This window comes from Aotus nancymaae, unplaced genomic scaffold (genome assembly GCF_030222135.1).
Source record: "Aotus nancymaae isolate 86718 unplaced genomic scaffold, 86718_ANA_hifiasm-v0.15.2.pri h1tg000059l, whole genome shotgun sequence".
NCBI classification, from domain to species: domain Eukaryota; kingdom Metazoa; phylum Chordata; class Mammalia; order Primates; family Aotidae; genus Aotus; species Aotus nancymaae.
This window is the reverse complement of record NW_026988473.1, coordinates 8,779,400-8,805,508: the sequence shown is the minus strand read 5'-3', so window position 1 is coordinate 8,805,508 and position 26,109 is coordinate 8,779,400. Positions and strand designations below refer to the sequence as shown.

General features: G+C 51.5%; 1 protein-coding gene across 1 annotated transcript in view; it reads left to right on the top strand.

Moving 5' to 3' along the window:
- The first annotated feature begins 431 nt into the window (after nucleotides 1-431).
- FADS2 (fatty acid desaturase 2) overlaps nucleotides 432-26,109 on the top strand; it is a 37,955-nt gene continuing 12,277 nt past the window's right edge. The window contains exons 1-5 of the mRNA XM_012454399.2: nucleotides 432-676; nucleotides 9,319-9,429; nucleotides 12,496-12,693; nucleotides 12,786-12,887; nucleotides 21,232-21,357. Of these exons, the coding sequence (XP_012309822.1) occupies nucleotides 470-676; nucleotides 9,319-9,429; nucleotides 12,496-12,693; nucleotides 12,786-12,887; nucleotides 21,232-21,357 (744 nt within the window). The 5' untranslated portion in view covers nucleotides 432-469. The remainder of the gene's footprint in view (nucleotides 677-9,318; nucleotides 9,430-12,495; nucleotides 12,694-12,785; nucleotides 12,888-21,231; nucleotides 21,358-26,109) is intronic.

Genomic DNA, 26,109 nt, shown 5'->3' with positions numbered 1-26,109 from the left:
CGAAAGATCCTCCTGGGCCAATGGCAGGCGGGGCGACGCGACCCGATTGGTGCAGGCGCTCTGCTGATCACTGTGGAAACCCGGGCGGCGGGGAACGCGGGAGGATGCGGAACCCGGGGCGGGGGGAGCCGGAGGGGCGGGCGGAGGAGGTGTCGAGGCCCTGAGCTCCCGGGGAGTTTTTACTGGAGGCAAAAGTCCACAGCGGGCGGGCTGAGGGAGGGGCGGAGGAAGGGGACCGCTTGGGGGCACTGGGAAGCCAGGGATCCTCCGCCGAGAAGGCAGGGACTCTCCCAGGCGCGGGCGAGGAGGCTGGGGGAGGGGGCGCGGTGGGAGGAGGAGTAGCAGAAGACAAAAGCCGAAAGCGAAGAGGGCCTGGGCTGCACACACCGGCCGGGAGACAGCTGTCTGTGCAGCGAGCAGCCGGCGCGGGGAGGCCGCAGAGAGCGGGGCGTCACGATCCTCAGGCAGCATGGGGAAGGGGGGGAACAAGGGCGAGGGGGCCGCCGAGCGCGAGGCGACGATGCCCACCTTCAGCTGGGAGGAGATTCAGAAGCATAACCTGCGCACCGACAAGTGGCTGGTCATTGACCGCAAGGTTTACAACATCACCGAATGGTCCCTCCGGCACCCGGGGGGCCAACGGGTCATCGGGCACTACGCTGGAGAAGATGCAACGGTAAGGGTCTGGGGGCGCCCCAGCCACCCTTCTCTGCTGCAGGCGGAGTCAGGATCCCTGGCTCCCCGGGCGCCAAACAGACCTCCGGCGCTGAATGGAGCTTGGGACGTCCTGTAGGGAAGGAAAGTGCATCTATTGCACTGGTACCCCCGCCCCAATCCTCCTCCTCCTCCTCTAGGCCAACTGGGGTGGAGACCGGATCTGGGACCCCGGGAGGCAGCGCTGCGGTGAAAGTCCCAGCAGTGGAGAACGGGGCAGCATCTACCGCGCGCGCCGGACCCACGCGTCCGCCCCTCCCGCGGAGTTCGCCCGGAGCCAGGGACTCCCCGAGGGGGGCGCTCGGGCCTGACGGCTTTGGCGCCCCCAATGTGGAAGATGGCCGCCTCTGCGGGCCGCGGAAAGGAGCGGGAGCGCAGGCAGCCCGGTGTGGGACTCGGCACTTGTCTCCCGCTCTCCATCCAGACTAAGTGGCGGAGAAGGAAAGCCCAGCTGGGACTCGCTCCTGCTGGGACTCTTGTCTAAGAAGGCCCGCAATGGCCGCCTGGGAAAAACCGCCCGGTAGCTGGGTTCCCACGCTCCAGGGATTATCTAGACTCACCCTAAGCTCGGGTCGGCCTTCTTGGAGACCAGCGTCGGGGATTGGTGGAAGGAGAACGGGCTGGAGTTTGCAAAGCCCAGGTCGAGTGAGGCCTTGAGCCGGTGGATTTAGCAGCACTAGGCGGGCTGGGCAACAGGTCCATCTGCACTCGAGGTTACTCTCGGGCGTTCAACTCAATGGCCCTCTGTTTTTAAATCCTGCCAAGAACGCCCTTTCCTCATCTTGCACTCCTAAAGGTAGTGGACCTCTCTGAAGCCAGAGCCGCTCACCTTACCCACCCCAAATGCGTGGCTCAGTCATTACACCGCACGCCTACCCGCACCTGGCCCCCCGTCCGAAATCCATGCATTTCTTCAGAGGTTCAGCTGGTACCCCATGAATTCGAATGGGCTAGAGGGAAAAGAACAGAGTCAAGGAGGGAAGAAAGGGCGGCTCTTGGTGGTAGTGAATTGGACGCATAGTAAAAAGGTCTGATGGGATAGAGAAATTGGGGAAGGTGAAATTGGGAAGGGAGAGGCGAAAAGGGATGAACTCGGCATAGATCGTTCCACCTGGACGTCTAGGATGCGGGCCTGTTTGTGGGCTTTGCCTCTGCGCTGTGTAGGCCGGACCTTGACTTCCCCGCCTCTTGCATCTCATGGAGACAGGCCTAGCGGGAGGCCAGACCAGGCCTCCATAACCCAAGCTGGTCAGTGGACAGGTGGCGTGTCGAAGCAGGACCAGGGATTATCTAAGATTGGGAAAGCCAGCTTTCAGCCCCATCCTGTTTTACCTGATTGTGGACATTGCGTAAGCCAGGGGGTTCGTGATGCTATTTAGAACTTAGGTGGGTATAGTTCACATACCTTCAGCGCTATCTCACCTGGACCTTTCCACAACCCAGTGAGGAGGTTGGGTAAAGGTAATTCCTAAGTAAAAGACCTTCTGGATCCTGGGGCGGGGAGGGGTCTTTCCACTATATGTTGCTGGATTTGGGCTCGTTTGTTTCTGATTTCACCGGTAAATTGTAGAAGGTTCCTGCCCTGTCCAGGCCCTCGCCAAAAAGTTTCCCAGGAGAGGTCAAATCTGATGGATTTGGTCTGATTATTCCATCTTGTTAAACATATTTTCTTATGTGAACGCTCAGTCTGACAATTGCTGCAAACTTTTCGGCTTAATTACCATATCAGATTGATTATTTCATCCTTGTTCTGGATGTTTCTCAGTGCTTACCTGACCTTAACACTGAGTTCCCTCCAAAAATCATTGCTCACATCTCTCCTGGCAGAGGACTAGGATGCCTTACTCTTCCCTGATCTCGTCTCTGTCTCATAAAAATGTAACAGTCTCTTCATTTCTGGTCCAGCTCCAGCGCTTTCTGTGTCACTCTCATGGACTATAAATCTGGCATCTTGGATGTTGGTTGCTTTGTTACTCTCAGAAGCTAGGGAGGGAGCCAACCTGGGCTGCAAACAGACCTGAAATTGAAGAAAGAAGATGTCATTACTGGGCTCATCCACTGAGTGTTGTCACTTGACTGAGCCCCCCTCCTCATCTATAAGGTACACCTGTACCTATTTCAATGAGACTGATTTGTGGCAAAGGACTGGAGCAACCGTAAGCACTAGATGAATTCCGTAGGGTGTTATCAGGCAAACGGGAGTAAGCACGAGGATTATGAAACAGCTAGAATGGAAAGTATGCAAAAAGGAATTTGGAAGAAAAAATTTAAATCTATGCTAGCTTTATTTGGTGTTGCAAGATGTAAAAACAATCCCTGTCCCCAAAGCTTCCTGTCTTCTAAAGTAAGACTTTTGAGGCATGAAATACATGAACTGGAGATACAGTTGAATGATGGTGGAGTGAGCAGCTGGATTCTCTTTGTTTTTTTTTTTCTTTTTTTTTTTTAAGTGTCCAGGACCAGGTTGGAAAAAGGCCTTGAACGGCATGGAGTGGGTGGGGCGTGTGGGAAGAGGACCTAAAGAGACAGGCAGGAACAGGCTATGGGAATCCAGTGCCATTTGCCTAGGTTATTGAGCAAGCGACTTTGCTTTGCCCCTTGGGGAGACAGTTTCTCCCCAAGAGCATGGGGAGTGAGAATTTATGGACCAGGCACATTTCTGGGGAGAGACTGATCCAAAGACAGAGGCTGGATTCCCTGGAACATTCTCAGGCAATATTCTGAGCCCATCACTGCAGTCTTCCAAACGCAAGGCTGAAAACAGGTTGGAAGTCAAGGAAGCCATTCTTGGGACTATCAGGCGTCTTAATAGGGCATTTTCTTTTTTCTGAGGAGGAAAATAACCAGGTAGTCAGGACCTGTCTCACCAGAAGAATGGGGCAACTGTTACGTGGTCCTTCCACAGAAGTTGAACCCTGGCCTTGCCTCTAACAATAAAAGTTGCTTGATTTTTGCAGCTCACAAAGCACCTTCATATGTATCACTTCACTTGGTGCTTGGATCAGCCCAGTCGGCGTCGCTTATTGCTCTGAGGCATCAAGCTGGCACAAGCGGCAGCGCTCAGACCTAAACTCAGGATCTGACCTCACGCCCTCCCAGCTCACCTTCCTTCTCTTCGTCTTTCCACCTCTGATCTCTTCCCTTTGGTACTATGGTGCTTCTCTTGTCTTTTCTTTGCTGTGGGCAAAAGGAACCCTCACTCTTGCCCTAAGAGTGTGTCTGCTCTTTTCACAGCAGTCTCATCACTACAGAACTGCTCCTCTTCAGCAACAATTCATCAAACATTCATTGAGTGTCTCCATGGCTCTGAGCTGGGCTGGGAAACAAAGATGAATTATTCACAGAGACCTGAAGTTGCAGGAGGTGCTCCCCTCACTCTCTCTCCAGCTGGGGCTTGGATCTGGACCCTCTGCCTCTAGACATCAGCCCCTCAGCCCTTGTCTCAGCAACTGTTCCTGCCCGGTCTGCCTTGGTGACCTCTTAGAATCAAGGGAAAGTGAGAAGAGACCAGAGGTTTGTTCCACCTTTCAACCTGCTCCTATGTTGTTCTTGTGAAAAGGCAACAGATCAAAAGTGGAACTCTGGCCTCCTTTGGACAGGGCAGGAGGGTTGCAGTATTTAGAGGCAGGGGACCTGGGTTCCACCCCCAGCTTTATGAATTCCCAGGCCTGGAAGGCAGCTCCATCTCCCCAGCTGAGGTCTGGGTGGGAGCCATGCAATTCCTGCAGCTGCAACCTCAGCATCCCCAGTTTTGAGATGAAAGTGGCGACTGGTATTAATTCCTTCATGCCCAGGTTGCCTTTGCAGGGGCCTATCTCCTGTGCAGCACTGTCTTTCCACCTTCAGGGTAGTGTATGGACCCTGTGTTATGTGGGAGGCTGTCACTGCGGGGCTCTTTGGCCACAGAGCACTGCCCCACCAGCCTCCATTGCTTCTTTCCTTGGAGGGGATATAGCATAGGGGCTTCTCGCCCTGCCTGCCTCTCCCTGCTGCAGAAAGGAAGTCAGCATCCCTGTCTTGCTCTTCACTTCCACCGGAGAACGCCAGAGTCCCGCCTATGTATCTCCCCACTCTTAGAGCACTTGTTTCATAGAGTTCTGATCCCCAGGGCTGCCGCCTACCGCACTGTATGCCCTGAGCTGGCCCGTCCTGCACTTCCCAAGTCCTGGGTGAAGTGCCCGGTTGTGCAACATCCAATTAGGATTAGCCTTGCTCTGCAGAGGACGTGGGCACTGCCATAAACACATCCTGGCACCAGGTGCTCAGTGCATGGTGAGCAACTGTGAGTTGTACCCGGAGTGGGGCAGGGGCAGGGAAAATATCCCCGTGGAGAAGTCGACTGGCATCAGAGCTGGGTGATGACAGAAGCAGGAACTGGCAAAGAGCGAAGTGTGACATGTGCTTCAGAATCTGGGTGTTCTGACCTCCCCACCCCCGACACACCTGCCCTGCTAGAGCGGGTGCAGCTCTGCTTTCTCCACCTGTTTGCCTCTCCTTTCTCTTCCCTGTGTCCCGGGTCCTCTTCCTGGAAAGTCTCTGGCTTCTCTCCTGTTAGGCAAGGATAGAGCCTGGTTCCAATTCTTGTTCCAAAGACAGTGTTTGGGTTGGCCCTGCCTTGCCTTGAATCCTGGTCTGCCTGCTACCTGCCAGACATTTCTGTAACCCGGCAGACGCTGGGAAGCTTCTGCCAGTGTGTGAGACACATTTATGGCAAAACACACAAAAAAATGATCAACTCCCAAGGAGGAGGACGCTCACACTGAAGGAAGCCTTTGCATGAACAGCGGGCAACGCTCAAGGTAGCCACACGTGACTCAAACTTTCATCCCCGAGTGTGATGGTGGGCAGGTGGCTCTGCCAACCTACGCCCTGTTTCTCATCTCTAAAAAAGGACCTGCCTCACGAAGTTTGGTAAAGATTCATGGCTGATATATGCAAGCCATTCCCGTGGCTCTGCTGCGTGTCTATGTCACCTCAGCAGGTGGCAGCTATAGCAGCCACCAGCATGGGGATACCGGAGAAGGCTTTTGGTGTTCCAGAGGCAGAAGCCAAGTTGTGTGAAATGTGGAAGAGGCCAAGTGTCTGATCATGACTGCACAGCAGAAAAGGATGAGATCAGAGTGCGTACAGCTGTGGGGTCCTGGGTCCCTTCATTCCCTTGTGAGCCACCTTAATTGGCCCCGTTGCCGGCACTGGGGTTATTGCAGTGAACAGGACAGGTACAGGCCTTCCCAAGGGGACTTACGTTCCAGTGGGGGGGACACAGGCCATAAACAAGTGGGTATGTCACTCAGTCTGATGATGAACTTTGATGACTGCTATTAAGAAAATCTAACAGGGCAACGACCCAGGGAAGACCCAGGGTTGGCAGAGCTCTTTCAGATGTGATGTTGGGAAAAGCCTCTGGGAGGCGATGTTGAGGCTGAGTTGTGAATGGAGGTGGCCCTGGTGTGGAATGGAGTGTGGCATGTTCAAGGGTGGTCCATACCAGGCCTGCTTGGAAATCTGCCAGATTGACCGCAGACGAGGAGCCAATCCAGCAGAATGCTTGTTTTTCTGAAACAGCAGGAAGCGTGTGGCACGTGAGAAAGAAGTCCCTAGAGGCAGATGGACCTGGATTTGATCCTGGCTCTGCCACTTGGAGGCCAGGACTCTGCTTCCTGCGCTCCCCCATCTTCATCTCAAGAGCTAGGCTTTGAGGCTTAAGGGAGTAACATGAATAACACTCCTGGCTCCCTGCCTGGTGCATGGGGGTTACCCCTGGCCTCAGGGAGATGAGGCTGCCTGAGGGCCCTCTGGAAATGGCTGAGGAGAAAGGAAGGGCTCTGTCATCCATCTGCTCCCCTTGGAGCTGGAACCTGGACCGCAGGGGTCGCGGCGTGAGGCAGCAGTAGCAGAGATGAGTGCGTTTGCAAGCCACTGAATCTTACCTTTCAATGAAACAAGAGGAATCCATTAGTTATCAGCCACTGCAGCTGCTTCTCAGGAAACTACTTTACCAGGGACTTCCTGTTCATTTCTCAAAGGCCGTGGCGTGATGTGAGGAGGACCAATGAAGGGGCTTTTTCAGGCCCAGCCCTGAGCCCTGACTTTGGCAGCTCCTCTGGCCTCTCCCAGGGCCTTGCTCATTTTGCAGAGGCGGCTGAGGCTCTGGTGGGGATGGCTCACCCCTCCCAGAGAAGGCAAAGCTGGTCACCACTGCAACCTGCGCCTCCTCCCTGCCTGCCCCCAGGGCCTCCTCCCTGCCTGCCCCCAGGGGTCTCCTTCCTGCCTGCCCCCAGGGGCCTGAAACAGCACAATCCTTTTCCCTGAAAATACACTTGACCTGATCCTCTGCTACCATTCCTTTTCTGTCTGCTAGTGGGGTACAGACATTTTTTTAAAAAACCGTGGGCCCAGTTTTCTCCTGCACGAAGTGTTGCTTTGTCAGTCTGTTCTAGACACAAATAGAACAAAGACCAAGCAAAGAACCTGGTGCCAGGGATGCAGTGAGGAGACGATGGGAGACTGGGAGTTACCCTTGGGAGATCTTTACGTGTGGGGGTGAAGAGATTTCCATGAGTGGTCAGTGCTTTTCCACCTCCTCCCTTTTTTAACTTTGAAGTTTTCCCAACATCCGGAAAAGTGGAAAGAATAAGCAAACACCTGTGTATCCTCAGCCAAGATTCACTAGTTGTAACATTTTGCCACATTTGCATTTTTCCTCTTTATACATGTGCAGTTTGCTTTTGAAAATAAGTTTCGTGATTATGTGATCACATCCCTAAGTCTTCAATATTTCATAAGAAAAAGAAAGAGATGCTCTAACATAATCACAGTCCTTTTGTCACATTTCAGAAAATTAATGGTAACTCCTTGATACAATCGAATATCTGGTCCACGTTCACTTTTTCTCATTCATCCCCTGAAAAGCCTTGTATAACTCGTTTTTTTTTTCCTTTAAGTAAGAGCCTTTCAGATTAAAGAATTGCAGGATGTTTTTTGTTTGTTTGTCTGTTTTTTGAGACAGGGTCTTACTCTGTTGCCCAGGCTGGAGTGCCGTGGCACAATCTCGGCTCACTGCAACCTCCGCCTCCTGGTTTCAAGGGATTCTCGTGCCTCAGCCTCCTGAGTAGCTGGGACTACAGGTGTGCACCACCATACCTGGCCAATTTTTGTATTTTTAGTAGAGATGGGATTTCACGGTGTTGCCCAGGCTGATCTCAAACTCCTAACCTCAGGCGATCCCCCTGCCTCGGCCTCCCAAAGTATTGGGATTACAGGCATGAGCCACTGTGCCCAGCCTGTTTGTTTTTTGAGACAGGGTCTCACTCTGTTGCCCAGGCTGAAGTGCAATGGTGTCATCATGGCTTACTGTATCTTCCTGCCTCAGCCTCCCAAGTAACCAGGGTTATTGGTGCAGGACACCATGCCTGGCTAATTTTGTTTATTTTTAGTAGAGACGGGTTTCGCTATGTTACTCAGGCTGGTCTTGAACTCCTGGTCTCAAGTGATCCTCCTGCCTCAGCCTCCCAAAGTGCTGGGATTACAGGCATGAGCCACTGCAACCGCTCAAGGGTTGCAGTTTTCATATCATTTTAGACTCTTTTAATCTAGACCATCTTTCCTTACTTTTTTTTCTTTCACAAACCCGTATTTTTCTCCCCAGCTCCCCTGATTTTTCTGATTGTTTCTCATGGTGCAGCTTGACTGGTTCCTCAACCCTACCAATGTCAGGGAGCTTGATTTGATGGAGATTAAAAAAGCGTTCACCACCGGGACATTCTATTGCGTGGTGCTGGCTCATCTCTAATAGAAATGCCAGATTTTTTATGAGATAATTCATGTAATATGCATGATATGCATAGAGAAAAGCTGGAAGGAAAAGTGCTTCCAGGAAGCACTTTGGAAGGAAATGTTCGTAATAGTGATCACTTTCTGGGTGATATTTATTTTCCTCTTCATTCTGCTGTGCTTTTCCTAACTTTGCCAAAACTCGGCACATTTTTACTTTATAATTGGGAAAAAAGATGAAAATGTGTACCGTTATAGCAGTGTTAAGAGTTTGGAAGGTAACGAAAATAAAGCAAGGTATAACCCAGCTACCTTAATATGTATGGTAATGGTCTAGCTCCTCCCAGGCTTTTTCGGGAATGCTTTTGACATAACTCTGTGTTTCGTTTTTGTTTGTGTGATCTCCTCGGCACCTTTCCAGTGCCATAGTAATATTTGGTCTTGTTCTTTTCACTGATAACCCTGGACATGTATGTGAGGAACTGACAAGAGATGGGGGATGGCACGATTTGTGCAACCTGGCGCGTCTTCCTGGAGGGGCACCATTCCCCGACTTGCCCAAAGGCAGCCTGTGCATCTACCCACAAACCCCTGGGGAGTTTAGCATGCCTGCAACAGCACAGAAGCCCAGGTGGCAATTGCCACTGACGTTGGACACTGAGGGCTCTGTCCTGGAAAAATGCCGGAGACAGCATCTGGGGCCAGATCACAGGAGATGCCGTTTGGTGTCTGGGTGCACAGACAGCCGCTGCTGGGGAGCACTGTCCTTCCTGGGGCCTAAGAGCAGACAGAGGTCAGGTCTCAGGCTTACCACTGCCTTCTGCTCTCTAGGATGTCTTCCATGCCTTCCACCCTAACCTGAAATTCGTGCGCAAGTTCTTGAAACCACTGCTTATTGGTGAGCTGGCCCCGGAGGAGCCCAGCCAGGACCGTGGCAAGAACGTGAGTCGGGCTTGCAACTTGCATGGGGGTGGAGACAAGGCTGGGGGTGGCTGGGAGTCCGAGAGAGGGTCCCCTCGGCCCAGGACCAGTAACTGGGGAGGAGGCAGGGGTGTCTTTGTCCTGGAGGAGCCACTGTGGATCACTCGTGGTCAGGGAGGATCTCAAAGCCTCCCAGGGAGCTGCAGTTTGACAACAGCTAGTGGTGTCTCCTGTCTCCTGGCCAGTTTTATTTTCCTTCTCCTCCATCCCTTTCCAGAAAGTTGCCAGATGACAATCTAGGGGAAAGACAGGACAGCCAGGCACGGTGGCTCACCCCTGTAATCCCTCCCACAGGCACTGTGGGAGGCTGAGGTGGGCGGATCACCTGAGGTCGGGAGTTCGAGACAAACCTGACCAACATAGAGAGACCCCATCTCTATCAAAAATACAAAATAGCAGGGCATGGTGGCACACACCTGTAATCCCAGCTACTCGGGAGGCTGAGGCAGGAGAATCACTTGAACCAGGGAAGCAAAGGTTGTGGTGAGCCAAGATCATGCTATCGCACCTGGGCAAAAAGAGTGAAACTCCATCTGAAAAAAAAAAAAGACAGGACAGAAACACTGAAAAAGAGAATATCATTTGATGACAGTGTGGCTTTGGGGTGTGTGGTCTGGGAACACCTCTTTGAGAAAGAATGACCTTTCCCTGGTCATTTGTTCATCACCTGCGGGTCAGATGCCCCACTTGGTGCGGGGCTTCCAGGACAGCAGCGTATGAAAATAGCAACCCCTGTGGTCTCATGGGCTGTTTTATTCAACAGTGAAGTCCCCATGTAAATGGTGGAGCATTGTACAGTGTCAGAGGGCCTCCAATATTCCCCTTGCCGTCCCTCTCCCCTCTCCCCTTCATCCCAACCTTCCCCTGCCCAAGTCTTCCTGGGAAGTTGCTGGTTCTACCCTGGTCCTTTGTGGGGCCGAGGGCACCCATCCCTGTTCCCTCCCTGCACCCGTCTGGCCCAGCCTTGTCCCGGGCAGAGCATGTAAGTCTGTGCTAGGTCCTGGCTAGGCCCGCTGTGACCCCAGGGTTGAGGCTGGCACTGTGGAAATTCTTCCCTGTCACCACCAGGCAGGGCCCTGGATGCCATGTGGGGCCTTGGTGCCAGCGAGGTGGCTGGGTCAGTTACTCACTCTTTTCTCAGGCCACGGTGGCTCCTGCTTGCCCCATGGGATGGCTCCTTCTGAGCTTCCTCTGACCTCCTGTTCAGAGCGGAGACTGGACTGAACTGGAGAAGTGCCACCCTGGTGCCAGTCAGCCCTTCCTCTTGTTGCCAGCCTGGGCTGGACCCCTCTGCTTAGCAGAGCCAGGCCAAGACCAGGTGCTCTCCTGGCCTGGACTCTTGGCCAGTCCCCTACTTCCCTCATTGCCTCTGGTTTTCCTGATGAGCTGCAGGCCACCCTGTGGGTCCTCTAGAGGCCAATGTCCCTCCTCTCACCTGTCCCTCCAGGGCACACAAGATCGCCTGCCCTGACCCCATCCCGACCCACGCTTGTTCCCTCCTGCCTACTTTGCAAGTGGGTCCATCTCCCCCCCGGCAGCCCCAGCGCCTCCTAGCCTGCAGCTTCCCCAGCTCTGCTGGTCCTGTCCTGTAGCTGCCTCCTCCCTGGCCTTGCTCCTCGACTGTCCACCACTCTCCCTTTCCGCTGCAGATCCTGCACCAATTAGCACCCAGTCTCCCAGATCTGGCTTCCTCCCACCAGGTGCCACCAAAACCACCCTTCATAGCACCCTGGTCATGCCCTGTGGGTACCGCTCCCCTCCTGGTAACTACGCTCCTCCACCTCCTTCCCTGCTCCTGCCTCCTGTCCCAAGTTCCTTCTTCCTTGCAATGCCGTTGTGTTCCCAGGGCCCTCCTTGACTCCCTGGCTCCACGTGCCCAGGACTCACAGCCTCCTCCTCCCTGCCTCAGCTCTCCCTCCTGCACTAGTCTGAGTATCCCCTACCTCCACCCCTCAAGACCCAACAGTGTGCACAGGGCAAGTGGCGCTCTGTCGAGTGGTGGAAAGTGCAAGTTTTCTTTTTTTTTTTTTTTTTGAGATGGAGTTTCGCTCTTGTTGCCCAGGCTGGAGTGCAGTGACACAATCTCAGCTCACTGCAAACTCTACCTCTCGGGTTCAAGTGATTCTCCTGTCTCAGCCTCCCAAGTAGCTGGGGTTATATGCGCCCATCACCACACACAGCTAATTTTTGTATTTTTAGTAGAGACAGGGTTTCACCATGTTGGCCAGGCTGGTTTTGAACTCCTGACCTCAGGTGATCTGCCTGCCTCGGCTGCCCAAAGTGCTAGGATTAAAGTTTTCTTTTTTAAAAAAGTGTGGTTAATCATTTTAGTCATTTGACATGTACAGTTCAGTGACATTAAATAAGCACATTTACATTGTTATGTAACCGTCACCTCCATCCAGTTTACATCCCCAAACTGAAATTCCACACCCATTCAACACTCACTCCTCATTCTCCCATCCCTCAGCCCTGGCAGCCACGCTTCTACTTTCTGTCTCTGAATCTGACCTCTCCCAGGACCACCTGTGTATGGAATCACACAGTATTTGTCCTTTGGTGACTGGCCTGTTTCCCTTAGCATGATGTCTTCAACGTTCACCCACGTTGTAACATGTGTCAGAATTTCCTCTCTTTTCAAGGCTGGGTAACGTTCCACTGCATGGATAGACCACGTGTTGTTGATCCCTTCATCTGTCATGAGATCTTCGGGTGGTTTCTACCTTTTTACCATTGCGAATAGTGCTGCTATGAACACAGGATGTACAAAATGCAAACTTTTGAGTCAAAGCCTTTCTCTGTCACTCTTCCCTAGCTGTGACAAATACGCAGACCCCAGGGCTGTGCGGGGCATGGGGTAACCGCAGCCATTGCAGGGTCTCCTCCCGGGTTGAGGCTCATGGCTTGGTCCCCTCTTGCCACAGCTTTTCTGGGATGTGGGTTGGCCATTGACACAGCAGCCCGAGACGTATGTTCCCTCCAGGGTGGCTGGTGGCTGACTCCTTTCCCTGTGCTCTTGGTCAACAGTCTCAGGTCACCGAGGACTTCCGGGTCCTGAGGAAAACGGCTGAGGACATGAACCTGTTCAAGGCCAATCACGTGTTCTTCCTCCTCCACCTGGCCCACATCATTGCCTTGGAGAGCATTGCGTGGTTCACCATCTTTTACTTTGGCAACGGCTGGATTCCTACCCTCATCACAGCCTTTGTCCTTGCTACCTCTCAGGTGAGACATGACACCCTCGCCCTCCCCAGCTGACAGAGACCCGGTGCCTGTTAGCTGAGGCTGTGACAGCGTATGTGACCCTCTCTCCCCAGGCCCAAGCTGGATGGCTGCAACACGATTATGGCCACCTGTCGGTCTACAGGAAATCCATGTGGAACCACATTGCTCACAAATTCATCATTGGCCACTTAAAGGTAAATGTCAGCAGCCCTGAGCATCTGTCCTGTTGGATAGCAGTTGAGACAAAGAGACCAGGACTCCTCTCTGCTCAGTGCTCCGAGGCTACAGGGTGACAAGGCAGGTGTGCCTATGGGTGCCTTATGCCGTAGGCCATGGCGACCCTCCATTCTGCTGCCTTCTTGAGCCCTGTCCCTGGATCAGGTCCGACCCTCAAAGCCACAGTGTATTACTCGTTATGAAGACAGGCACGCTCCATTTTCGTCTGTTGGCTCAGTGGATTGTATTGTTTGATGTTCCTTGGCTAAGGACGCATCTAACAAATCCGTTTTCATTTGGGGACAGTAAAGAGTGAAGCAGCAGTATTTTTTTTTTTTTTGAGACGGACTCTTGCTCTTGTCGCCCAGGCTGGAGTGCAATGGCACAATCTCAGCTCACTGCAACCTCTGCCTCCTGGGTTCAAGCGATTCTCCTGCCTCAGCTTCTTGAGTATCTGGGATTACAGGCATGTGCCACCACGTCCGGCTAACTTTTGTATTTTTAGTAGAGATGGGATTTTGCCCTTTTGGCCAGGCTGGTCTCGAGTTTCTGACCTCGTAATCTGCCCTCCTCGGCCTCCCAAAGTGCTGGGATTACAGGCATGAGTCACCGCGCCTGGCCGGTAGCAGTGTCTTTTGATGAGTTGGTATGCTTCCTTTCACCGGGGATGTGAACTCTTAAATACATTGTGCTGGGTGTGGTGGCACACAGCTGTAATCCTAGCCACCAGGGAGGCTGAGGCAGGAGAATTGCTTGAGACCAGGAGTTCAAGACCAGCCTAGGCAACATAGTGAGACCCCATCTCTAAAAAAAAAAGAAAAGGCCGGGCGCGGTGGCTCAAGCCTGTAATCCCAGCACTTTGGGAGGCCGAGGCGGGTGGATCACGAGGTCAACAGATCGAGACCATCCTGGTCAACATGGTGAAACCCCGTCTCTACTAATACAAAAAATTAGCTGGGCACAGTGGCGCGTGCCTGTAATCCCAGCTACTCAGGAGGCTGAGGCAGGAGAATTGCCTGAACCCAGGAAGCGGAGATTGCGGTGAGCCGAGATCGCGCCATTGCGCTCCAGCCTGGGTATCAAGAGCGAAACTCCGTCTCAAAAAAAAAAAAAAAAAAAAAAAAAAAAAAAAAAAAAAAAAGAAAAGAAAACATTATGTTCCTCTCTTCCCCTCGGGAGTCAAGAAGTACAAAGCAGCATTTGAAACAGCAACTGTCTTTAGTCTGTTTTTGGTGTACGTGTTCTCTCCGTCCTCATACAGCGTTCAAGCTTTGATCTTTATTCTAGCCTTCTGTTATATGTGAGTGCTTTATCTTAAGCCACTTTAAATACTCTTTAGAAATAAGTGGGGTACAAAAAGTAAATGTCATCCTGTGAGGCCTCAGGTAGCGGACATCAAACTACGGATCGAAGAGCTGGGCCAAAGAGCTGTTGTGGTTAGAAGGGCAGGAGTTAAGGAAGCTCCGCCCTCACCTCCTCCCCCGAGGAGGAAGCAGACCAGAGGCTCCGCAGCTTTGTAGAAAGATAAGCTGGAATTGCCAACGGCCTTGTTTTGATCTGATAGGTCTTATCTCCTCAGTTCTGGAATGAGTCTTTGCCAACTTCCTCTCTGAAATAGATGTCCCCATCCCAGCCCGAGGCAACGGTACCCACTTCCTGGGAAAAGCTGGGTCCTAAAGACTCCATCCCTCCACACCCTGGCAAGGAAGGAGTTGCATGTCGGGTGTAGCTCATCCCCTCTTCCACTCAGACCGCAGTGGGACCCTTGGCTTGCCAGCTGCGGGTCCCATCGGCGGCCAACCACCCCTGAGCTGGTCACCAGTTTCGCAGCGAGCAGCTTGCCTGGCGCTGAGCCCGCAGCGGCCTGAGAACCTGGTCTCCCTCCAGAATCTCAGGGGCAAAGGGAGAGGGCGCACATAGTGGAGTGCTTTGTTTCATTTTATACTCTCCTCTGTTGGATCAAACCCTCCTCAGTATGGCAGAGTAACATTTAACTCCTGACCCATGTGAGCCCCCACGCACTTAACAAAGATGGGCTGTGTCCTGCTTCTGGATTCTGGGCAGGGGCCAGGCGGGGGGGACCTTTCCTGTCTAATGGCCCTCAGTCCTTGAAGGGCCGCAGAGCACGGCTCTTGCGTCAGGCGGCAGACGAGGCCAGGACAGAGGAGGACTGGTCTCCATGTAGAGCGTGGATGACAGCAAATAGGGTCCTTGGGCTTGGGCACGTGGGCTCCACTCATGGCCCGCCAGCCCCTCCTGGCTATGTCCTTGGTGCTGTGTCACAGAGCCAGGCCAAGGACATGGGCATGCGACTCACTCAGGGGTGCCCCAGAGCAGAGAGGTCACAGCTTGCCTGAAAGTGGCTCCAGCACTCGGCAGGTGCACAGCCATGCAGGCAAATCTCGGAGGGCTGTGTCTCTTCCCATCACTGGGAAAAAGGGGACTGGCTACAGGGAGGTCCTCCAGGGCCTTGCCAACCCAGGTGTCTTAGCACAAGCTGGAGGAATCGGTGAGTAGGTTACCAGGGGCTATGAGAGGCTGGGACCCCTTCCTTACTGTTGGCTGCACTGCTAATAGGATTTCTTTTCTTTTTTTTTTTTTTTTTTGAGATGGAGTCGCCAGGCTGGAGCGCAATGGTACGATCTTGGCTCACTTCAACCTCCACCTCCCAGGTTCAAGTGATTCTCCTGCCTCAGCTTCCTGAGTAGCTGGGATTACAGGCGCACGCCACCATGCCCAGCCAATTTTTGTATTTTTAGTAGAGACAGGGTTTCACCATATTGGTCAGGCTAGTCTTGAACTCCTGACCTCATGATCCGCCCACCTCAGCCTCCCATAGTGCTGGGATTAGAGACATTTCTTCCAGAGTGTGATCTTTTCAAAGACAATTTTGAGGGTAAAACTCTTTTGTAGTTCAGCATTGTGCTTAGGATAAAATCGGCCAGGTGCCAGTGGCTCACGCCTATAACCTCAGCGCTTTGGGAGGTCAAGGCAGGAGGATTGCTTGAGTCCAGGAGTTTGAGACCAGCCTGGGCCATATAGCAAGACCCTGTCTCTACTAAAAATAAAAAAATTAGCTGGGAGTGGTAGTGCATGCCTGTGGTCCCAGCTACTGGGGAGACTGAGGCAGGAGGATGACTGGAGCCTGGGATTTCAAGGCTGCAGTGAGCTGTGATGGTGCCACTGCACTCCAGCATGAGTGACAGAGTGAGACGCTGTTTCTAAATAAATAAATGCGAGCTGGAAGGCCCAGTGCCATCTGGGTGCTCCATCTGGAGATGGACACTACCAGCCTTTCTGCCGCCTCATCTCAGGTCACCAGGGCCTAGACTGGAGTGAAGGAAGTGAGGCACTTGCCTATGGTGTAACATCTACGGGGACACCAGACAAATTCAGTCATCAAGATAAATAATGTTTTAATAATGTTTTAATGCAATATGGTTTTGTTTCTTGAGATGGAGTTTCACTCTTATTGCCCTCAGCCTCTCGAGTAGCTGGGATTATAGGTGTGCACCACCATGCCCAGCTAATTTTTTTTGTATTTTTAGTGGAGACAGGGTTTCACCATGTTTGGTCAGGCTGGTCTTGAACTTCTGACCTCAGGTGATCCACCTGCTTCAGCCTCCCAAAGTGCGGGGATTATAAGCGTGAGCCACTACGCCTGGCCTGCAATATGTTTTTTAAAAAATCAAAATTGATGCCAAAAAATCCACAATGAGCAAAATATCAAAATTTTAAATCACGATCAGGACAACTGAGGCAAATGGAAAAACACACACCCCTCTATACGTGTTTGTGTGTCATTTTTTTACTGGCTAATTTTTTTCCCAGAGCATTAAAGTAGTTGAAAAAATATTTAACAATTTAGAAGCTGATGTATTAGAAGTCATAACATTCTAAGTGTAAATGCCAAAACAGTGCTTATACTTTTACTAAAATTGAACATAATTAAAAATTAGTTAAGGCTGGACGAGTTTATTGAACATAATTAAAAATTAGTTAAGGCTGGACGAGTTTGCTCGGCTGGGCGTGATGGCTCAAGCCTGTAATCTCAGCACTTCGGGAGGCTGAGGCAGGTGCATCACTTAAGGTCAGGAGTTCGAGACCAGCCTGGCCAACATGGTGAAACCCTGTCTCTACTAAAAATACAAAAATTAGCTGGGCGATATGGTGTGCCTGTAATCCCAGCTGCTCGGGAGGCTGAGCCAGGAGAATCGCTTGAACCTGGGAGGTGGAGGTTGCAGTGAGCCGAGATCGTGCCACTGCACTTCAGCCTGGGTGACTGAATGAGACTCCATCTCAAAAAAATTAAAAATAAAAATAAAAATTATTTAAGCTGTTCACTTGATTGACAGAAATCATCAAACTCAGCAATTTTTTTTTTTCAGCAATTCTTTTCTCTGAAAACAAGATGAGGCAAAAAGCAGACTTTGAAAATATTATCGATGAGTTTGCTTACATTAAAGCCAAGAGTACACTTTTTCTTTATTTTTTCCCAGCACTGCTGGTTACAGTTATACCAAGGAGCTTTCCTCTGGCTTCTGGAACATTCTACTCTCCCCCTTCCCCTCCCAGGGCCTCCCCTAGGCTCTTCCCTCTGCTAGGAAAGCAGTCCTCACTCTGCCTGGCTACCTTCTCTAGCGGGGTGGACACTTAGCTTTCCTGGCCCCAGCTCAGTTTGAGTTTGGTGTGATGATGCCAGACCCTCCCTTGCAGCTCCGTGAGAACAAGGGTTTGGTCTCTTTGTCACTCTAACCTTAGCAAGGTTATTTAGTGACACTTGTAGCAAGTATCACTCTTGGTTATTTAGAGACATCTCACTCTGCCATCCATGCTGGAGTGCAGTGGCGCCATTACAGCTCACTGTGCTGGGGCAGAGCACAGCAGCTGGCTCAGGGTAAGCGACATCTGACCACATTCTGGGAACATGGGACTGGCCACTGGTCCGGGGCAGGACGGGCTTCCAGATGCCCGGAAGGACAAGCAGGGCCTCGCCTTGCAAAGAAGAATGGAAGAGAATTATAGCAGAGCAGTAGCATGATCAAAAACTGCTTTCATTTCATCTCATCCTGAGTCCAGGGAGAGCCAGGACTGCCCCACCTCACTGGCTCCTTGTTCTCAGCCCATCTTGCTTTCCTCCATTTATTCACTCAGCAAACATCTCCGGGTTGGTGTCCTCCAAACATCACATTTACTTGTTTCATGCCTTGCTCCTCCAGTTTGTGCCAGAGATTTTTCCATTTGATTTTTCCCAGGAATTTTGTTCCTTTTTTTTTTGAGATGGAGTTTCACTCTTGTCGCCCAGGCTGGAGTGCAGTGGCGCGATCTCGGCTCACCACAACCTCCACCTCCCAGGTTCAAGCAATTCTCCTGCCTCAGCCTCCCAAGTAGTTGGGATTACAGGTGTGTGCCACCATGCCTGGTTAATTTTATATTTTTGATAGAGATAGAGTTTCTCCATGTTGGTCAGGCTGGTCTCAAACTCTCAACCTCAGGTGATCCGCCTGCCTCGATCTCCCAAAGTGCTGGGATTACAGGCGTGAGCCACTGTGCCCGGCCTTTGTTCCTTTCGACAACAAACACAAATGTGTCATTTGATTCCTCAGGCCTCTAAGCTTTTGTTTTTTTGAGACGCAGTTTTGTTCTGTCACCCAGGCTAAAGTGTAGTGGTGCAATCTCAGCTTGCTGCAGCCTCCGCTTTGCAGATTCACAGGATTCTCCTGTCTCAGACTCCTGAGTAGCTGAGATTACAGCTGCCTGCCACCATGCCCAGATAATTTTTGTAGTTTTAGTAGAGACGAGGTTTCCCCATGTTGGCCAGGCTGGTCTCGAACTCCTGACCTACAGTGATCCAACCGCCTCGGCCTCCCAAAGTGAAGCCTCTAAGCTTTTACTCTCTGACTTTTTTTCTATCTCTCTTGGGTTTTGAGGCCTGCCTGTTTCCAGGGGCCTGAGATCACTGTAAAGGTCATCGCTGTCCATTGCTGTTCTCACCCATGGCTGTTAGTGTCCATAGACCGTGCTTGTGCCAAAAACATCTTCCAAGTAAAACGTTTGTTTAGCAGATGGGACTTTTTTTTTTTTTTGAGACAGAGTCTTACTCTGTCTTCAGGCTAGAGTGCAGCGGTGCCATCTCAGCTCACCTGTAACCTCTGACTCCCTTGTTCAAGCAATTCTCCTGCCTCAGCCTCCCGAGTAACTGGGACTACAGGCATGCACCACCATACCCAGCTAATTTTTGTATTTTTAGTAGAGACAGGGTTTCACCATGTTGGCCAGGATGGTCTCAATCTCCTGACCTCGTGATCCACTGCCTCAGCCTCCCAAAGTACTGGGATTACAGGCATGAGCCACCAGGTCCAGCCAGCAGAGTTGCCTTTTTTGCAGACCCTTAGTCAAAGCATTGATCCAGCAACCGTTCACTAGGATAGTCGTGATGCTGAAGGGTCAGGAAAGTATGTTTTCTTTCCTCTGTCACTGGGCAACTTTGTTGAGGGTTGTGTCTCTCAAGAGCTTGAGCTGAGGGGACTGAAATCTGTGGCCTCAAAAGAAATACCCATGTTATGCGTCATGTCTCATGGAATCCCGCTTAAGTGTTAGAAGCAGGAAAGCTCTTCTGGTTCATGTTAGCGGTTGTTTGTTAAGCCCTCCCTCCTGCCTTCGGGGTGTGACATGAATCTCAGGACCCACCCTCAGCATAGTAGCACAACTGCGCTCTCCAAGAGCAGGAGCCACTTGTAATCTGCTTTATTTTTGTTTGTTAAAAATGCTCTGGCCAAGTGCAGTGGCTCACGCCTGTAATCCCAGCACTTTGGGAGGCCAAGGCAGGCCGATCACTAGGTCAGGAGATCGAGACCATCCTGGCTAACATGGTGAAACCTCGTCTCTTCTAAAAATACAAAAAATTAGCTGGGCATCGTGGCATGCACCTGTAGTCCCACCTACTCGGGAGTCTGAGGCAGGAGAATCGCTTGAACCTGGGAGGCAGAGGTTGCAGTGAGCCAAGACTGTGCCACTGCACTCCAGCCTGGGCGACAGAGCAAGACTCTGTCTCAAAAAAAAAAAAGCTTTATTGAAATTTTATTGAGATACAGTTCTCCCCGCTACCTTTTTTTTTTTTTGACAGAGTTTTGCTCAGTCACTCAGGCTGGAGTGCAGTGGTGTGATCTCGGCTCACTGTGACCGCCACCTCCTGGGTTCAAGTGATTCTGCTGCCTCAGACTCTGGAGTAGCTGAGATTATAGGCACCTGCCACTACGCCCGGCTAACTTTTGTATTTTTAGTAGAGATGGGGTTTTACCATGTTGCCCTGGCTGGTCTCAAACTCCTGACTGTCAGTGATCCACCTGCTCTGCCTCCCAAAGTGCTGGGATTACAGGGGTGAGCCACCGTGCCCAGCCAGTTTTCCCATTTAAAATAGACAAATCAATGACTTTTAGTATATTCACAGATGTATGCAACCATCATCATAGTCAATTTTCAAGCATTGTCATTAGGCTCAAAAGAAACCCCACATCTCTTAGCCATCACACCCCAGCCCCCTCACGCCCTCCCCGACCCCAATCCTAGCCCTATATAACTGCTAATCTTTCTGTCTCTATAGATTTCCCTACTCTGGATGTTTCATGTCGCTGGAATCATGCGATATGTGGTCTTTTGTGACTGCTTCTTTCTCTTTGCACGTTTGCAGGCTCATCCGTGTTGTAGCAAGTGTCAGTGACTCGTTCTGTTTATGGCACAGCCAAACAGTATTCCGTTGTGTGGATAATCCACGTTTCATTTATCCCTCATCTGCTGATGGACACTTGTGTTGCTTTTGCTTTTTTGGCTCCTTTGAAGCATGCTGATATGAACACTCCTCTATGAATTTGTGTGTGGACATGTTTTCATTTCTCTTGGATATATACTCCGGAGGGAGATATCTGGGTCACGTAGTAGAGACCACTTCTCACTGTCCCTGAAACCCAGGCTTTACCTTGCACAGCCCTGGCTTCACACCTGGGGTCGGAGAGGCAGAGACCAGCTCCCACACCTGCTGGAGCACTCACCCCATGGTCCCACAGCAGCACGCCTCGCCCGCCATCATCGTCTTATGATTGGGGAAACTGAAGCCTAGAGAGATAAAGTGACTTGACTCCATCTGGGGCTGGCCCATGCTCTGAACTCAGTCATGGCAGGGCTGGATTCTGACTTTATGGGGGTCCGAGGTGCTGTCCCCAAGGGCTGAAGGTGCAGGGAACTGGTCCTGAGCAGGGCCTGTCACAGGTGAGCTCAGTTCCCTGGTGGCCCGCATGGCTCATCCCAAGCCCTCTCTCCCCACAGGGTGCCTCCGCCAACTGGTGGAATCATCGCCACTTCCAGCACCACGCCAAGCCTAACATCTTCCAAAAGGATCCCGACGTGAACATGCTGCACACGTTCGTCCTGGGCGAATGGCAGCCCATCGAGGTACGACGTAGGGGATGGTGTTGACCTAGGAAGTGTTTGGCCTGAGCATGGAGCGGGGAAAGAAGCCTGGAGGGCTGACAGTCAGCCAGGCAGGTCCACGTCTCCTGCCGCACTGATACCTTTCCCAGGCACCCTGAATAGTTACGGCTGGAATGTATCCTTCCCAGGCACCTTGAACTGTTCCAGCTGGAATGTATGTGAAATGGTCTCACCTGTAAATACTGGAGGGAGCTCCTTATTAGAATGGTAGATGCCTCCCTCCCACCCATAGGCCAGGAAAAGCATTTTCCAGCTTGTTTCTTCCCAGGTAGAGGGAAATCTTGTTCCAGTTCAGCAGGAAGGCAGGATTTCAGGGCTCAAGCTTGGTCGCCACATGACTAGCTCATGTTGGGGAAGGCTTACTCAGGGAATCATCATCCTGTGCATTGGAAGGAGCCACAGCATGGCTTGGTGCAACCTGCTTCACCGGTAGTTGAGAAATAGAAGGTCAGCAAGAGGATGGGACACTTTCAGGGTCACGTAATTTTTTTTTTTTTTCTCTGAAACAGAGTCTTGCTCTGCTGCCCAGAGCTGGAGTGCAATGGCACGATCTTGGCTCACTGCAACCTCTGCCTCCTGGGTTCAAGCAATTCTCCTGCCTCAGTCTCCTGAGTAGCTGGAATTATGGCGTGTGCCACCACGTCAGGCTAATTTTTGTATTTTTAGTAGAGACAGGGATTCACCATGTTGGCCAGGCTGGTCTCGAACTCCTGACCTCATGATCTTCCTGCCTTGGCCTCCCAAAGTGCTGGGATTATAGGCGTGAGCCACTGAGCCCAGCTGAGAAGGTCATGTAATTTAGTGGCCAGTCTAGGGTGAGGCCTCAGACCTTTTGACTGCTGAGCCATTGCCTTCCGTTTACTACACTGTCTTATTTTCGTATTAGTTCTTTGTATTGCTGTAAATATAGAACACACTTGGTATAAACTTTTAAATAGTATAGAAATATCCAGAATTTAAATGTGAGTCTCAACCTGGACAGCATAGTGAGACCTGTCTCTCCAAAAACTATATATTTTTAAATTAGCCAGGCATGATGGCAAGTGCCTAGCCCCAGTTACTGGGGAGGCTGAGGTGGGAGGATCCCTTGAGCTGAGCCCAGCAGGTTGAGGCTACAGTGAGCTATGATCACACCACTGTATTTCAGCCTGGGTGACACAGCAAGTCCTGTCTCAAAAAAAAGAAAAAAAAAAGTGAGCCTCTCATACCTCCCCTTTGCCCCAAATTTTATGCCCTTGAGGGTAACCACTTAGTTAACAAGATGCTATATCCTCTTCTAGATATTTTTATGTGTGTATAAACACACATATATCTGTTTCTTTACAAACAAAAATTTTAGGCCAGCTGTGGTGGCTCACACCTGTAATCCCAGTGCTATGGGAGGCTAAGGTGGGAGGATTGCTTGACCCTAGGCGTTCAAGACCAGCCTGGGCCACATAGTGAGACCTCGCCTCTGCAAAATATACGAAACATTAGCCAGGTGTAGTGGTGTGCGCCTGTGGTCCCAGGTACAGGGGAGGCTGAGGAGGGAGCATCACTTGAGCCTGGGAGGTCAAGGCTGCAGTGAGCTATGATTGTGCCACTGCACTCCAGACAAAAGAGCGGGACTCTGCCTCAAAAAATAAAAAGGAAAAAACAAAAAAATTCCACCTCGTATCCTGCAACTTGCCACCTCTGTGAATGTGGACGCCCTTCTCCCAGTCTATATAGACAGGTCTCATCTTCCTGTAGCCATATGGTATTCTGTTATATTTCTGAACCAAAACAGAACTTACATTATTTTATAAGGCAGAAAAATTGCCTGTTAGTAATTCATAATTTCTTTTGCATAAAAGCCCCACCAATGCGTTTAAAAAATGTTCTTATTTAATACATTTTTAGTAGAGACAGGGTTTCACCATGTTGGCCAGGCTGGTCTCGAACTCCTGACCCTGTGATCTGCCTGCCTTTAGAGTAAAGCCCTATGTCAGGGCAAAATTTCCAAGAAAAAAATATGCATGTGCTGCTTTTTGGAAATACGTTAATGATGAAAATGAAAGTTTAGAAGATGCTTGTTGCTTTTATGCAGATCATAAGAGCCACAAAATCATGGATAGAGTAGGGTTCAATCAGCATTTGCCAAGTGAGGCCAATTTTCCCTCACTAAAGCGTGGTGTCATGAGTGAAGTGGTATTCCCGACAGCGTTGGTGCGTAAGGCTTGGAACAAGGCAAGGAGACAGCCTGGTTCCCTTGTTTGTACTCCCCGTTCTGATTTCACTTCCACCTGTGAGAATATCTGAGCAGAAACATGGATTTTCTGTGACATGGCCAATTCGCAGGAAATTAGCCATGGTTCTGTACTTTGGAAGCCTCTCTGGGCTGCCAGGGATTCTATTTTCTGCCAAAGTGCATGCCATTGTTATTCTTCTAGGAAACAGTTTGGCAGCTGTGATCGGAGGTGTCCAGATAATGGAACTGATGAACTTGGGGCCTTCTGATAAGCCGGGACAAAGGCTTCGCTTTCTCAGGGAGGCTTTGTGGTGTGAAGCCGTCAGCTGTCATGACAGCTGTTCTCTGTGTCTCTAACAAAGAAAGTCTAGTCCCACCGGCTGCACTGGCAAGAAAGGCATCTTTCTTGTGCATGGTGGCCAGCAAGTCTCTCCTTTCCCACACCTTCTCACCCCTCGACACTTCTGCAATGCTGGCTTTGGGGCAGGAGGCAGGGGTGGGAGGCTGTGGGGATCCGGTTGTCCAGTTACCAGTGGCATTTGGAAGTCCGCGGCGAATACTATGGTGTTCTGTGGAAATCCCCCTCTCTCTCACTCACGGGGAAAGGGTCGGTGCTTCCTGGGTTCCTGGTTTACCTGTGCTGTGGCTCTTATGGCACCCGGCTGCCCTGGAAGGAACTCTTGTCTCTTGACTGAAGTGCAGTGGGTTTGATGGAACTTGTCACATGCCAGTCCCACGCACCACAGCAGGGCCAGGTGGGGTGGCCAGGCCTCAGGGTCTCAAGCCACCGTAACATTCTCCAGAGCAAGGACGCCAGCCAGGGCTCCTATCTCTAGGCACAGATAAGCAAAGCTGCCAGCCAGCCAGCTCCCAGAATGCAGAACTGTCAACAGCGTGGGCTAGGCAGTAAAGCCCTTTTCCTTGTTTTCTGTCTTTTGGTCTTTTTTTTTTTTTTAGACGGAGACTCGCACTGCCGCCCGGGCTGGAGTGCACTGGTGTGATCTCCACTCATTGCAACCTCTGCCTCCTGGGTTCAAGCGATTCTCCTGCCTTAGCCTCCCAAGTAGCTGGGGTTACAGGCACACACCGCCACGCCCGGCTAATCCTTGTATTTTTAGTAGAGACGGGTTTCACCATGTTGGTCAGGCTGGTGTCCAACTCCTGACCTCAAGCGACCCGCCCGCCTCAGCCTCCCGAAGTGCTGGGGTTACAGTCATGAGCCACTGCGCCTGGCAAGGTCTGTATTTCTATATATGTCTTATGGAAGTTTCTCTTAAAACACAATCCTTTTACATTTTATATTTTTGTCATCATGATTGCAGGTTCTGCAGTACTCAGGAAAGCAGTCGATATTCGCGTAGTTATCTTAATTTTCTTTTTGCTTTTTGTTTGCGTGGCCTTCCAGTGAATGGGGCAGTTCTCTTTCGTCCCGCTAGCGTCCACTTATGTCTCTTCATGATTCTAGTTGTGTTTCAGTTGATTCTTTTGAGTTTCCTGGGTAGATGATCATATCCTAGAAAATAATGAAAACATAGTCTCTCCTTTCTGTCTTTCTTTCTTTCTTTTTCTTTCTTCTTTCCCTCCCTCCCTCTCTCCATCCCTCCCTCCCTCCCTCCCTCCCTTCCTTCCTTCCTTCTTTCCTCCTTCCCCCTCCCTCGCTCCCTCCTGCCACCTCTGTGGCTCTGCTCGTCCTGGGCTTCCTGCTTCAGGCGACCTCCATGAACAGGCCAAAGCCACCCGTCCTGCCTTGGGACACCCATGCCACCCTCACAGGGACCTTGGATGGGGACCTTGCCATTCTGCTCCTGCTGGGGAGGCCGTGCCGCCTGCTTCTCTCGGTCTGTGAGTTTGCAGGTTCCCAGAGGCAGAGACTGGGCTTTGGGACAGCTCCCCTCCCCCCACCCTCCACAGACAAGGAAGTCCCTTGTCATTCCTCAGACATTTTGTTCCAAAGCTGAAAGGTCCCCTCCACATGGCCTGGCGTCCCCTGGGCCCTCATCCAAGCCTGGCCTTGTGGTGCATGGAGAGGCCGAGGACAGGAGAGTCAGCCCTGCCACCAGGGCTGGCCGCCCTCCCCTCCTTGCCCCTGGCCGCCCTCCCCTCCTTGCCCCTGGCCTGCATCTCCGGCTACCAGCTGCAGCCTGGGAACCCACTGTCTCTGGTCACAGGGAGGTCCGTGTGTTCCACCATCTCCTTCTTGGTGTCTGGCCACACGCCACCCACACCTTGCCCACAGCCCAGCCAGGTGAAAGTCGTGTGTGTCTTCCTTGCCTCCTGGGCTTTCTCTGTGTGTGTGACAGACATTCCTCAGGAAGAGGAGAGGTGTGGGGTCCTCCACTCCCCACATCTGAGGCTCTGAGCCCCCAGTTGGGAAGAAGCCTGACTCCTGTTGAGTGAGTCTGTGGGCTGGGCATCTCCGTGAGCATTAGTTAGTCCTTACTTAACTCGTGAGGTGGGAGCTGTCATCAACCCCTTTCATGGATGGAACAACTAAGGCCAAGAGA